The sequence below is a fragment of the Rhinopithecus roxellana genome, chromosome 21, assembly GCF_007565055.1.
Source record: "Rhinopithecus roxellana isolate Shanxi Qingling chromosome 21, ASM756505v1, whole genome shotgun sequence".
NCBI classification, from domain to species: domain Eukaryota; kingdom Metazoa; phylum Chordata; class Mammalia; order Primates; family Cercopithecidae; genus Rhinopithecus; species Rhinopithecus roxellana.
In genome coordinates this window covers 11,097,253-11,111,165 of record NC_044569.1, presented here as the reverse complement: position 1 = coordinate 11,111,165, position 13,913 = coordinate 11,097,253, and the positions used below count along the sequence as shown (strand labels likewise).

The window sequence follows — 13,913 nt, the reverse complement described above, 5'->3', positions numbered from 1 at the left end:
GGGCATAAAGTACCTTTCTAAACTTCCTCTGGTGGGGGCATATTTGCTTATTGAAGGGCAAATATCCTTACAGGGATGTGAATGGAACCAAAGCTAACATGAATTCTTCCAAGTTACTGAACCCAGGACAAATTGAATCTAAATATACAAATTTTTGTAGTGCCAGGAACCATGGCAAGGGTTGATTTTCTTTCCCTTTCAAAAAAGTATGTTTTGCTTTCTTTCCCATAATGTTTTCATTAACTATGTTTTTGAATTTTAAAAAGCTCTGTAAATATAGTATGCATGATTTTCAGTAAAAAAATTGTTATTTATTTGAGTTATGCAAAAAGTGTCTTATTTTCTTACAACTAAACCTAAATCTATCTCAAGCTCTCATAGCTGCAAGTACACAAAAACATCCATAAAAGTGTAGTTAAATTCAGTGATTTTGCAGTAATTTTTGGTTTCAACTCAAATGAATTCAAAACTTTTTCTCTCCCCACTCCTTGGTTAGCTCTGAGCTCTCTGTTCTCTCTATTGGGCTTATACTTTATGTGGTTTCCAGATAGGACATTGGGCAAAGCATTCCTGTGCTTTCAGCCTCCAAACTGGATGGTTGAGGTCCCACCAATTCTCAACTTCCCATGCAAGTCCCACTCTCAGGAACTTAGTTGGGCCAGCACGCAGGAGTGCACAGACTCCTTTCTCCTTTATTTGTTATTTGTTATTATTATTATTTGAGACAGGGTATCCTTCTTGTCCCACGCTAGAGTGCAGTGGCATGATCATAGCTCAGTGTGGCCTCAAACTTGTGGGCTCAAGTGATCCTCCTGCCTCAACTTCCTGAATTGCTGGGACTACAGGCACGTGCCACTACACCTAGATAATTTTGCAAAAAAATTCTGTAGAGACAGGATCTTGTTATGTTGCCGAGGCTGGTCTCAAACTCCTGGCCTCAAGTGATCCTCCCACTTCATCTTCTCTAAGTGCTAGGATTACAGCTGTGAGCCACCACCCCTGGCTATCTCTCTGGGACTTTCAAAAACGAGTGATCCATCAGCAGAATATGGGGCCAGTCTGATGTGCCTGAGAATGACACCAGCGTGCTACAAACAATGTGTTAATGTGGAAATAGAGTTTATTTAATTAGACATAATACTGAACTACAAAAATTTTAAAGCATATTCAGTACTTAATCATGACTTCTTTTTATCCCCTTTTAATTATTTTTAGGATATATTTAAAATCCATTGCAGTATTAAACCATTAAATCTTGCAAACACCTAAATGCATAGTCATTAAACCCCAGGGGCCTGTAAGCAAAGCCATGTATTTTCTAAAAGTATGAAACCAGAACAATAAAATCCTCTTGAAACTTAAGTTGAGCAGAATCACCATTACATGAAGCCAAGTCATTAACTAACTCAAATCGAGGGTTAGTTTCAAGATTATTCCGAGAACGGCGACACGGATGGAGTGCATGTTTCATTTGTCTTCTGTGATATTCAGCCTCTCCACTCTTCCTGCCTGCTCTGCTGCCTCGCCTTTCTCCTGTTTGCATCCTGCCCTCCAGGCTTCCCCAGGCACTTGCAGTCTCCAGTGCTCTCTCCATCATCTCCGCCCTTCTTGGCCACTCGACTTGCCAGGCTCAATCCTCTGCTTCTCCTTGGGCTTCTCACTCCAACTTACACCTCCTCTGAATCTTATTTATTTATTTATTTATTTATTTATTTATTTATTTATTTGTTTGTTTATTTTTTGAGACAGAGTTTTGCTCTTGTTGCCCAGGCTGGCGCAAACTCGGCTCACTGCAACCTCTGCCTCCTGGGTTCAAGCGATTCTCCTACCTCAGCCTCCCAAGTAGCTGAGATTACAGGCACCCGCTACCATGCCCGGCTAATTTTTGTATTTTTAGTACAGATGGGGTTTCACCATGTTGGCCAGGCTGGTCTCAAACTCCTGATCTCAGATGATCCATCTGCCTCAGCCTCCCAAAGTGCTGGGATTACAGGCGTGAGCCACCATACCCGGCTGCCTCCTCTGAATCTTGTGCTGTTCCCATCCCCAGCAGAGCATCTACCTTCTTTGATCTGTGCCCATCACAACTTGGACATGCTTCTGTTACAGCATGTATTTAATACAACCCTACATTAAAATACTTTGCTTAGATTTAGAGTAGGAAATCATTGAGAACACGATCTTGGTCTTCATTTTCCTTTATTACCCCAGTAGCTTTCTTGTTTTGCATAGGACCTCACGCCTGGCCTCGTGCGCAACAAGGGCTTTATAAATGCTTGTTGAGTGAATAGACGGAATGATGTGTCATAAACACACTGGGTTTGCTTCTGATTACTTTGAGCCAGCTGGACATTTCCAGTTGACCCAATCCTTTTTATTTCCTGTTTCCTACTCCTCACCTGCTTATTCTAGGTCATTTTTATTGCCTCATTTATTCATGAAAGTTATTATATTTGGCTGCAGTGCTGACTTGAATTTTCCATAATGATTATAAAATAAATTGTTCTTAGGGAAGGTAGATGATAGGTGTATGGAGATTCATTATACTTTGTATATAATCAACCTATTTAAAGCATTATTATGACATACAGTTATAATATTAGTAGAAATCAAAGAAAAGTTTAAAATTTCATCCACATCCTGAACACCCAAACAAATCAATTTCTATTCTTCCCTGTTTTCTTTCAGTCCTTGCCTGTATACATATATAATTTTACATTTATATAATATATACATTTACATGGATGCTTTTAAGCATAGAAGCATCTTAACTCCCTTTCTTTCACCTAAAATGCAATCACTTAAAAGTCCAGAAACCACCAAGATGCTGATGTCCATGGTAATGAAGATGATGATGATGATGATGATGATAATTATTACTTACGGAGTTCCCCCTCCACATCCCCCCGAACAAACTGAGGCTCAGCAAGGATGAAAACTTGCCTAGAGTCTCAAAACTAGTAGGATAATAATAGTAATATTAATAGTAATCACATCATTAATACTTACCTATTACTTTACTATATGCCAGGATCCATGCTGAGCAGTTGACCTGCTTCATCTCATTTAAACCTCAAAGCATCTCCCAGAGGAGAAAACTGAAGTGTAGAGAGGATAAGTAATTGGCCCAAGATTGTGCTGCTTGGCAGAGCTAAGACTGACAAGCCCAACTTTTTTTTTTAAGTTTTATTTTGTTTTTAATTGACAAATCATAATTGTACATATTTATGATGTGATGCTTTGATACATGTATATATTGTGTAATGATCAAATCACGGCAATTGGCACATCCATCACCTGAAACATTTATCATCTCGTTGTGATGAGGATTTTTTTTTTTTTTTTTAGGTGGAGTCTCCCTCTGTCGCTCAGGCTGGAGTGTAGCGGCTCGATCTCTGTTCACTGCAACCTCCATCTCCCAGGTTAAACAATTCTCCTGCCTTAGCCTCTCAGCCTCTTGAGTAGCTGGGATTACAGGAGCATGCCACCAATCCTGGCTATTTTTTTTCTTTTTCTTTTTCTTTGTATTTTTAGTAGAGATGGGGTTTCAGAATGTTGGTCAGGCTGGTCTCGAACTCCTGACCTCATGATCCACCTGCCTCAGCCTTCCAAAGTGCTGGGATTACAGGTGTGAGCCACCATGCCCAGCTATGATGAGGATATTAAAGACTCTCTTTTCTAGCTATTTTGAAATATACAATACATCATGTTAATTATAGTGACCCTACTGTGCAATAAACACCAGAACTTATTTCTCTTGCCCAACTGTAAATTTGAAAGTGTTCACCAACCTCTCCCCATTCTTCCTAACTACCTTCTCCAGCCTCTGGTAACCACTATTCCACTCTCTACTTCTATGAAATCAGCTTTTTTAGAGTCCGTGTGTCAGTCGATCATGTGGTATTTGTCCTTCTCTGCACTTAACAATGGTCCTCTAGGTTCATCCACATTGTCACAAATAACACATTTTCATTCTTTTCTTATGGCTGGATAGTATTCCCTTGTGTGTATACACCACACTTTTTTTGTCCATTCATTTATTGAAAGATACCTAAGTCAATTCCATATCTTGGCTATTGTGAATTGTACTGCAATATACTTGGGGGTGCAGATAATCTCTTTAATGTACTGATTTCATTTCCTTTGGATATATATCCAGAAGTGGCATTGCTGGATCATATGGTAGTTCTATTTTTAATGTTTTGAGGAACCTCCAAACTGTTTTCCTTAATGGTTGTACTAATCAATAGGATACGAGTTCCCCTTTCTCCATATTCTCTCTAGAAATTGTTACTTATTGTTCTTTATTTATTTATTTATTTATTTATTTATTTATTTATTTTTGAGACAGAGTCTCACTCTGTCGCCCAGGCTGGAGTGCAGTGGTGCAATCTCGGCTCACTGCAAGCTCTGCCTTCTGGGTTCATGCTTCTCCTGCCTCACTCTCCCAAGTAGCTGGGACTATAGGCACCCACCACCACGCCCAGCTAATTTTTTTGTAGTATGTATGTATCTGATGAAATTCTGAATTTTTTTGTGTATTTTCTTGAAGTTAATGGGTTCCTTACCATGACTATTTTGAATTTCTCGTCTGTCAGATTAAACATCTCTATCTCTTTACATTCTGTCACTGCTGCCTTGTTTTGTCCATTAGGTAAGGTCATAATTCTCTGACTGTTCTTGATAATTGTAGATGTACGTTGATGTCTGTGCATTCAAGAGTTAGGTATTTATTCAGGTCTTTGCAGTCTAGCTTTATTTGTGCCCATCCTTTAGAGAGCCTGACTAGAAACCTAAGTGGATTGACCGTTGTCAGAGCCTGTGACTCCTGCAGCCATTTAAGCACCAGAGGGAGCCAGAAGCCCAGGCTTACTGTAAGTCTCACAAAGACTCCAAGGTTGGTTGTTGCAGTGTCCCAGCTTGGATGGACCTGGGGAAGACTTAAGGAGGGTAACCAGTCTGTGTGGGAAGGCTGGCCAGGGACCAAGTATAGAAGCCTGTCGCATTGACCCAGACAGGAGCAAACTTCCTGGCAGATCCCTGGATCAATGGGACCATTCCCTGACTGCCGTGACAGGGGCTGGAGTTGAGAATGGGCCCCCTCAGAGTTTGCTGTTGGACAGTGGTGGGCAAGCCTGTCCCAGTGGCACAGATATGTATGCTACCAACATTTTCCGCATGCACAGGGGAGTTCCCATGAGAGGGGCTGTAGCCAAGACTGGGCTCCCTCAGAATCCACTGTGAGAAAGAAGCTGGAAAACATTCCCCAGTGGCTCAGATGTATGTGGACAAAGTCCAACTCTTAACCAAGGATTTTGAACTGAATTTGGAATTCCTCTTACTCTAGGGCTCAACTCTTTTTAACTTTTCCTCACCAATTCAATGAAGAGGGAAAATTTATTTTTGTTAACATAATCTAGACAAATCTGAAATTAAAACAATAGTAAGTAGTTTGGGGAGTTTTAAATAAGATTCACACTTATAATTTATTAAACAGATAAGTTTTATACACACTATGCATATTTTAAACTTTTTATCAGAGAGGCCTAGATCTCAGATATTTCACTTGACTGAACTTAGTGTCTCTTCTTTGCTTTTTTTATTTTTTTAGCCATTTATCAATTTATTATCCTGAAATGTCACAATAATTTAAAACTTCTTAAAAAGAGACTTGATCTTTAATAAAGTTCTGCTACTTTGGTATATGGATATTATATAGAATCTCATTGCTCTTAAATTCATGACCTTGCTTTCTGATATAAACTTAATATGCAGAAGGCTGAATTGGTATTTAATTACTCTCTCGACTTTTAATCAAAGCATCTTTTTATTTCGCCTTTCCTTCAGTGCTGTAAAGCACGAAGTGTACTTTGGTGGATTAGGACTGAATGAACAGGACTATAAAAGCTTTCACTGGTTACCCAGCTCCACTGAAGACAAATAGGAAGATGCAAGGAAAACTGATACCTGAAAGCTAGGGTTAGCCCAGCAAATGGATTTCCCGAGAGGAAAAATATGCAAAATAACAAAATGGCTGTCTTTCTAGAAGCAGCCTTTAAAAAGCTAAATTTGAATTTGCTGAGATGATTTAATAAAATGCAGCTGGCCAGCAAAAGTAGACTCAATGCTTTCTTAGAGTTGCACCAGTCCTATAATTTCTGTATCTTGTTCGGTGACAGGCAAGAGCTATTGACATTAGGATTTCAAAGAGATAAAATGGCCTTGCTTGTAGGTTCTCTTTCCCCGAATGAATAATGTCAGCAGTGTAATTTTGGATAAATAGAAGTCTGATACCAGTTGACAAGCAAGGCAATTTTATTTATGTTTCTGGTCATATGGGTCACATAATAGGATGGAGAGTCAGTAAGCCTCTCAAAATAGAGTAGGTTTGATTCATACATAAGAGGATACAGTGGGGAGGAACCAGGGCTCATTGAATAGGTACCACATATGAGGCAACATCCTAGGCTCAAGGAGAACAAACGGTGATGAATAAGATTTAGCTCCAGCCCTAAGAAATGTATTTATAGTCTAATGGAGGAGACTGGCACAAAAACTGATGATTTCTATGTTTTGTTTGTTTGTTTGTTTTGTTTTGTTTTGTTTTGACACAGAGTTTTGCTGTTGTTGGTCAGGCTGGAGTACAATGGCGTGATCTTGGCTCACTGCAACCTCCGCCTCCCGGGTTTAAGCAATTCTCCTGCCTCAGCCTCCCAAGTAGCTGGGACTGCAGGCGCACACCACCATGCCTAGCTAAGTTTTGTATTTTCAGTAGAGATGTGTTTCACTGTGTTGACCAGGATGGTCTTGATCTCTTGACCTTGTGATCTGCCCACCTCAACCTCCCAAGGTGCTGGGATTACAGGTGTGAGCCACCGTGCCTGTCCTATGTATGGGTAGTATTATTATCTCCACTTTATATATGAGGAAACAGCACAGACAAGCTAAGTAGCTTGCCCTAGGTCACACAGCCTCTGACTAAAATTTCCAGGATTGAAACCCAAGATGGTCAATCAATCAGAGCTTATGACATTAACCACTAGATTATGCTGCCTCTTGCTGCAGCGTCTGTGTGCTAGAAGGCTGTGGGATGCTCTCATTGGAAAAATAATTGGCCACCTTACTAAGAAAAAATTGTGCAGAGGAAGACAGGTTTCCATGTAGTGGAAAGAGAGCCAGAGTCAGAATCAGAAGACCTGAATGTTGATTCTGATGCTGGTAGTAATTGGCTTTGCAACCTGGAGAGTCATTTAACTTCAGTGAGGCTCAACTTCCTCATAGTTAATATGAAGTTAATAATATCAATCTTCCAAATATTATTTGTGTCAGATAGCATGTATGAAAGTGTCTCAAACAGCTCCTAGCACTAACTAAAGTTTTGCGTGGAAGATGAATGGGAGATAAATAAGGGATGCTTCAGAGTTACAGGTTTGATTGGGTTTAAAGAAAGTGTAAAGTTCATAAAGAAGGACAAAATAAAAATCAGACACATGGAGAATGTTTTCTCAATGACTCCAGGGGCATGTGTGTGTGTATGTGTGTGTAATGGCTACCGTTTTTAGAGTAACTATCATTGATAGAGTTCTTACGCTGTCCTAGTACTATACTATGGGCCATATGTCTTCAATAACCATGATTTAGGGACTTTTTTTTAATGTGCTTTGGGTTTTACTATTGCATGCATTTCATAGATGCTTAACCATGGACCATTCTGAGCTACAATGGTTTAATATAGCTTCTCTGCAGATCTCTGCAAAACCTAGCAACAGGCTGTGTTTGATGCAAAGATGTGGCAGCTCAGAACACATCACTTGTGCTTGTTCCCCCTCCTGATGCTCCTCCCCATGTCTCCCTATTCTTGCTTACCCACAATTGTGCTCCTTAATAAAATATTAGCCCCATAAGCTTTTGCCTGAAGCTCTGCTTTTGAGGAAACCTAGGCTAAGGCAGATCTTGAAAAAAATTTTTTCTTTAGTAAAGGAAAACAGAAGCCAATATGCATAGGTACAAGATCTAGCTTTACATATGCAAAATGTTAACTGGATTGTCTCTTTACATGCTTTTCTGTATTTTCTGTTTTAATTATTATTATTATTATTGAGATAGTGTCTTGCTCTGTCGCCTGGGTTGGAGTGTAGTGTGCGATCATGGCTCACTGCAGCCCCGCCCTCCAGTGCTCAAATATTCCCCTCACCTCAGCCTCCCAAGTAGCTGGGACTACAGTCATGCGCCACCACGCCCAGCTAATTTGTGTATTTCTTGTAGAAATGGGGTTTCACCATGTTGCCCAGGCTGGTCTTGGGTTCACGTGATCTGCCTGCCTCAGCCTCCCAAAGTGATTACAGGTGTGAGCCACTGCAACTGGCTTATTTTAAATTTTTTTAAACAGTAGAAAGTTTATCTTAATAAACTATTTAGAGGTGCACATTTCTTTCTTCTGAAATTAACATATGATGTACAGACATAAGCTGAAAAGTCATAGGGACAATAGAAAATATTCTTTCTGTAGATATTCCGTTAGTGTGAATTCAGGAGTAGCTTCAGATGTTTTCATAACCTACTATTTTACACTCTCATTATTTCAGTTTTATATTACTTAGGTTTAAAGAAATAATCCACATTGATTTTCGTGTGTTGGAACAATCAGCTGGAACATACAGCAATGTAGTAAACATGTCAGCCATATTAAATGCATTTCAATTATTCTCCAGGCTCCTTAGGTTTTAAATATAATCACATTACTTACAATGCCCTGGAATTTCAAAAAATTGTCCAACAATGTTCTGAGAGTTATTTCAAGCTGCATTCCATTCAGAGAGCCCTGAAAAGTCTCTTTTGGTAAAGGTCAAATGTGTGGTCCAGACAGTACAGAGAACCCTAAAGTCAACAACATTTCCTTGTTAGTCTTTATTCCCCAGGACGAACATAAACGTTATAAAAATGAAGGCTGTCTTGGATTTTTGTGTACTTTTACCAGAAAGGGGATTAAATGTGACTTTCACTTTCTCACAAGTGGCCTCATCTGTAGTGAGAATCAGACTGGGAGACTGGGAAAGGGGCTCTCAGCCATTATCCCCTCCAAATGACCCATTTCATAGAGGAGAAAACTGAGACCAGAGACAAGGAATGTCCTCTCAGAGAACTACGTGCTGACGGGATAACTGACAGTCACTGAGTGGGCAGCGTTTACATTTCAAAAAGTTAGAAGAAAACAAGTCAGCTAGTGACTCAGCTCGTCCATTTGATATATGAGAACCTCCCTGGAGAAGACCTGAACTGTTTTTGGAGGCGCTAAATCCATCACTCTGAAGTTTTCTGGAATGATGGTTTAACTTTTGCTCTTCCTGGTTATGCTGGCATAAGGTAAGCAGGGTTGGTATCTAGCTGTGTAGTTATTTCTTTCTTTCTTTCTTTTGAAACAGAGTCTCACTTCGTCGTCGAGGCTGGAGTGCACTGGGGCGATCTCGGTTCACTGCAGCCTCCACCTCTTGGGTTCAAGCGATTCTCCTGCCTCAGCCTCCCGAGTAGCTGAGATTGCAGCTCTCTGCCACCACACCCAGCTAATTTTTTGTGCTTTTAGTAGAGACAAGGTTTCACCATGTTGGCCAGTCTGGTCTCGAACTCCTGACCTCAGGTGATCCACCTGCCTCAGCCTCCCAGTGCTGGTATTACAGGCGTGAGTCACCACCCCCGGCCTTGTGTAGTTACTTCTATGCATGGAGTAATGTAGTCATCTTTTGACTTGTGCTCCGTCAATCCTACACCCTGGCACTTGAAAGCAAGGGACCGTGTCCTAGCCAGAGTTGCTTTGCTTCTCTACAGAGATCAGACCAGCATCTTCTTGTGGTTCCCAGCCCAAGCTCTGTGCGGACCACCTAAGACTGAATCCTGGTTCTCCCATTGACTAGTTACTTGATCTTGGGTAAGTGAGTTGATTTTGCATAAGTAATTTACCTTTATCTATCTTCCTTCCCTCATCTGTAACATGGAGATAATTTTAATACCCATTCTGCATATAAAGTGAGGGCTACAGTGACTTTTACGTAAGTAAACATCTGATGAATATTGGCTATTGATAAGTGCTCAAGAAATATTTATTAGAAAAAATGTATTAAGGAGGAAGAGAGAGAACTGCCACAAGAAGAAAGTTATGACATTTTTCTCAAATCATCCCAGGTACTGCAATTTCTCACATTTCAAGTACTCTAGCATAATTTCTCAGGCTCATGGAAGGAAAGAGGAAGCACAGCTAGCTTTTCTTTTTCTGTTTTTTTTTTTTTTTTTTTTTTTTTTTTTTTTTTTTTTTTAACAGAACCATGTGAAATTTACATATATAAGGCGTGGTCTGCTCCAAAACCTTAGGGTCTAAATGTAGCCACATTGCTCCCACGCAAGCCACCACAACTGATAACCACAACACTCAAGTGCCTCATAAAAAGCATGTGCAAAGTCTCCGCCTTTGTCCAGAATCCCCGGGGCTGACTCAGTCAGAGGGGTCAGATCTCTTTCAAATGGCGTGTGGAGAGAAAGTGGCCTCCCCTCGTTTTTACCTCTGCTGCTCCTCCTGGTCAGATCCTGCACCCTGGGTGTGGATGGACTGTCCAGGCTCCCCAGGCAGCACCCAGCTAGGACCCAGTGACAACTCTTGGGTTGGTGGCAACAGCCCTGTGAGGTCAGGGTCCCAGGAGCAGCAGGGGTCTCCAGGACACATAGCAGCAAAAACCCCACCCGTCGAGGCCAAACCAGCCCTTGCCAAGGGCCACAAGCCCTGTGCTCAGCACCTTGATATCCCTTGTCTTCTCACTACGTATTTTTAGGATTTTTCACCTATGCAGATGTGTGTCCTCCTCCTCCCCAACTATGTTAGTTTGCCAGGCCTGCTCTAAGAAACTGGGTGGCTTAAACAGCAGACATGTATTTTTCTCACAATTCTGGAGACTGGAAGCCTGAGATCAAGGTGTTGGTTTCTTCTGAGGCCTCTCTCCTTGGCTCACAGGTGGCTGCCTTCTCCCTACGTCTTCACTTGGCCCGATCGCCAAACCCAGTGCCTTCTGAGATACTGGGGGTTACAATTTCAGCATACGAAATTTGAGGGCAGGGTGAGGGGACACAGTTCAGCCCATAACACCAACAATGAACTTTGCAAACTTAAGGTATAAGTTAACTTTCAATTCTAGAAAAAGACAGGGAGGCCGAGGCAGTTCCGCCCGCCTCAATCAGGAGGTCAAGACCATCCTGGCCAACATGGTGAAACTCTGTCTCTACTAAAAATACAAAAATTAACCAGGTGAGGTGGTGGGCGCCTGTAATCCCAGCTACTTGGGAGGCTGAGGCAGGAGAATCACTTGAACCCAGGAGGCGGAGGTTGCAGTGAGTCAAGATCACGCCACTGCACTCCAGCCTGGGCGACAAGAGCAAAAACTCCATCAAAAAAAAAAAAAAAAAAAAAAGAAAGAAAGAAAGAAAAAGAAATAAATAAAAAATTAAAAATAAATAAAAAGAGAGGAGAAGAGAGAGAGAGAAAGAGAATGGTGCGTAGCGAGGGGGGCCTCATTATATCCTTCCAGGACAATGCGTGGCCGGTGCTTACCATACTAAGGTGGCCACTCAAGTGGCTGTTCAAACATTTAAAGCGCATCCTACTAAATACAGAAGGTCTCTGCAAGACAGATGAGCCCAGAGCTTCTCTGGCTGAAAAACCGCCTTCTTCCTAAATCACCTCTGACAAGCACAGGATAAAAACCTTTGACCTGGGCGATTCCAGGTATCCGGGCTGCTTTTGTCAGTGTTTTCACAAACGTACAGTTCATCGAGGTTTGGAACGGGGACCTACGATATCATCTGCAGATTCTCAGCTTTGGAGACATAACTGTCGCTAGCATGGAGCCCAGGTTCACTGTAAAGTTGTCTGGCTGAGCTCCCGCAATCCTGCCACCAGCCGGTGCTTGTGTGACCTGCTCTGTTTTTCCACTTTACTTCTTTTTAGAGATGGGCTTGTTAATCACCCTCCTCAACTGTGACACCCAAGAAAAGCTGAGAGAGTAAAGTTATATGCAGCCTTCCTGTGACCTGTTTGCATGTACCCAGTCAATAAAACTCAGGCAGAGTGACAGTGACAGCTGCCTTGTAGCATTCAGAGGGAAATGAGCAGTTTAGCAGCCTCCTGGACAAGTATATCATTACAGCCCAGCTGCTCAGAGAAAAAACACCTAAACCCTGGGGGACAGGCCCAGCTCCTGCAGCCACCCAGGGACCTGTCTCGGATACCTGCAAGGCCTGATCGAGACTCTCCGGGCAGCTTTCTCCACGCTAGGACCGCCTAGTCACAAGTTGGTTCTCACCCGGACGCACGCTCCCTGCCTGCAACAGCCTGGCTTTTAGCAGCTGAGAGGACACAGTCCCTGCCTGGGAGGTGGCAGCGGAGAGTGAATAGAAGGGAAGGTACAATGGGGGCCAGGCAGTCAAGGGCCAGCTCCAAGGATAAGGGCCCCAGGAGGATACTCTTCACGGGGAGGAGACAGAAGTTTTCTCCGTGGGACGATGCCCTGCTCTCGGGAAGGGACCCGCGGTCTCTGCTGAAGCGGGGCATGCACCACGTCAGCTTCAGCCTGGTCACCAGAGGAATGACAGACATCCCCGACTTTCTGTGGGGCTTGTCCGAGGTCCAGAAACTCAATCTGTCTCACAACCAGCTCCGGGTTCTCCCTCCCGAGGTGGGGAAACTGACCCGGATCGTGGTCCTGAACTTGTGCGGGAACCGCCTGAAGAGCCTGCCCAGAGAAGTGAGCCTCCTGCAGTGCCTCCGGGTCCTGTTTGTCAACATGAACTGCCTGACCGAGGTGCCGGCCGAGCTGAGCTTGTGCCGAAAGCTGGAGGTCCTGAGCTTGTCGCACAACTGCCTGTCCCAGCTCCCTGCGTGCTTCGCTGACCTCTCCAGACTGAGGAAGCTGAACCTCAGCCACAACGTCTTCGCGCACATCCCCATGTGTGTGTTCTCCCTGAAGGAACTGACTTTCTTGCACGTGGGCTCGAATCGCCTGGAAAACATCGCTGAGAGCATCCAGCACCTGACCAGCCTTCAGATCTTCATCGCAGAGGGCAACAACATCCACTCCTTCCCGAGGTCGCTTTGCCTGGTCACCAGCCTGGAGCTGCTGAACCTCAACAACAACGACATCCAGACCCTCCCGGGCGAACTCCACCTGCTGTGTAGACTGGTGAGGATCGCCTGGAATCCCATGGACAAAGGGCTCCACATTTCCCACAACCCTTTATCCAAGCCTCTGCCGGAGCTGGTGGAGGGGGGCCTGCAGATGCTGTTCGGCTACCTGAAGGACAAAAAACACACATGACGTGGGTCCTGGAGGCCTGGATGGGAGGCAGCTCACCTGGACTCGGTCAACCGGGGTACTTCTCTCATCTCAGCTTTCTACTCTCACCCTTAGTGTCTGGCAATGCTTTTGTTAATATTTGCTAAGTTGAACATCCATGTTAAGGAGGTGTTTGCTTTTAACTCTGTATGTTCTTAATAACCTCTGGATTATCATGTTCATCTCATCCTAAGCATAAGTTGAAAGAAGGGGTTGGTTTTCCCCAAAGAGAACTAACAGTTCTGGTTCTTCTGAGGAGCAGTGAGATTCAGCCCTCGGGAGAGTGGACACCTAACAGGTCTGAATTCAATGTAATTCAAAAGGCAAATATTTGCTAAGTACTGTGTGCCAAGTACAGTATGAGGTGCTGAAACCTGGTTTCAGATAGTTTCTACCCTTGAATCAGCAACCTGTGGCCAGGTGGCAACGTCAAGACACATTCCTCCATCAGCCTCCATGAAGCATTACTTGGGACCAAAAGGCAAACCACAGTGTGCTCTGTCCCCAATGACCCAAACAGGCAGAGCTTTCCCCTTGAGTTCT

General features: G+C 43.1%; 1 protein-coding gene across 1 annotated transcript; it reads left to right on the top strand.

Annotated features, from left to right (window-relative positions):
• The first annotated feature begins 12,417 nt into the window (after positions 1-12,417).
• LRRC30 (leucine rich repeat containing 30) lies at positions 12,418-13,390 on the top strand. Its single transcript, XM_010373403.1, has one exon. The coding sequence runs from the start codon at positions 12,447-12,449 to the stop codon at positions 13,350-13,352; it is 906 nt and encodes a 301-aa protein (XP_010371705.1). The 5' UTR covers positions 12,418-12,446; the 3' UTR covers positions 13,353-13,390.
• The last annotated feature ends 523 nt before the right edge of the window (positions 13,391-13,913 follow it).

Bases quoted from the DNA above. Each gene is read 5' to 3' on its own strand.
- LRRC30 (XM_010373403.1), top strand. From the start codon at position 12,447: ATGGGGGCCAGGCAGTCAAGGGCCAGCTCCAAGGATAAGGGCCCCAGG.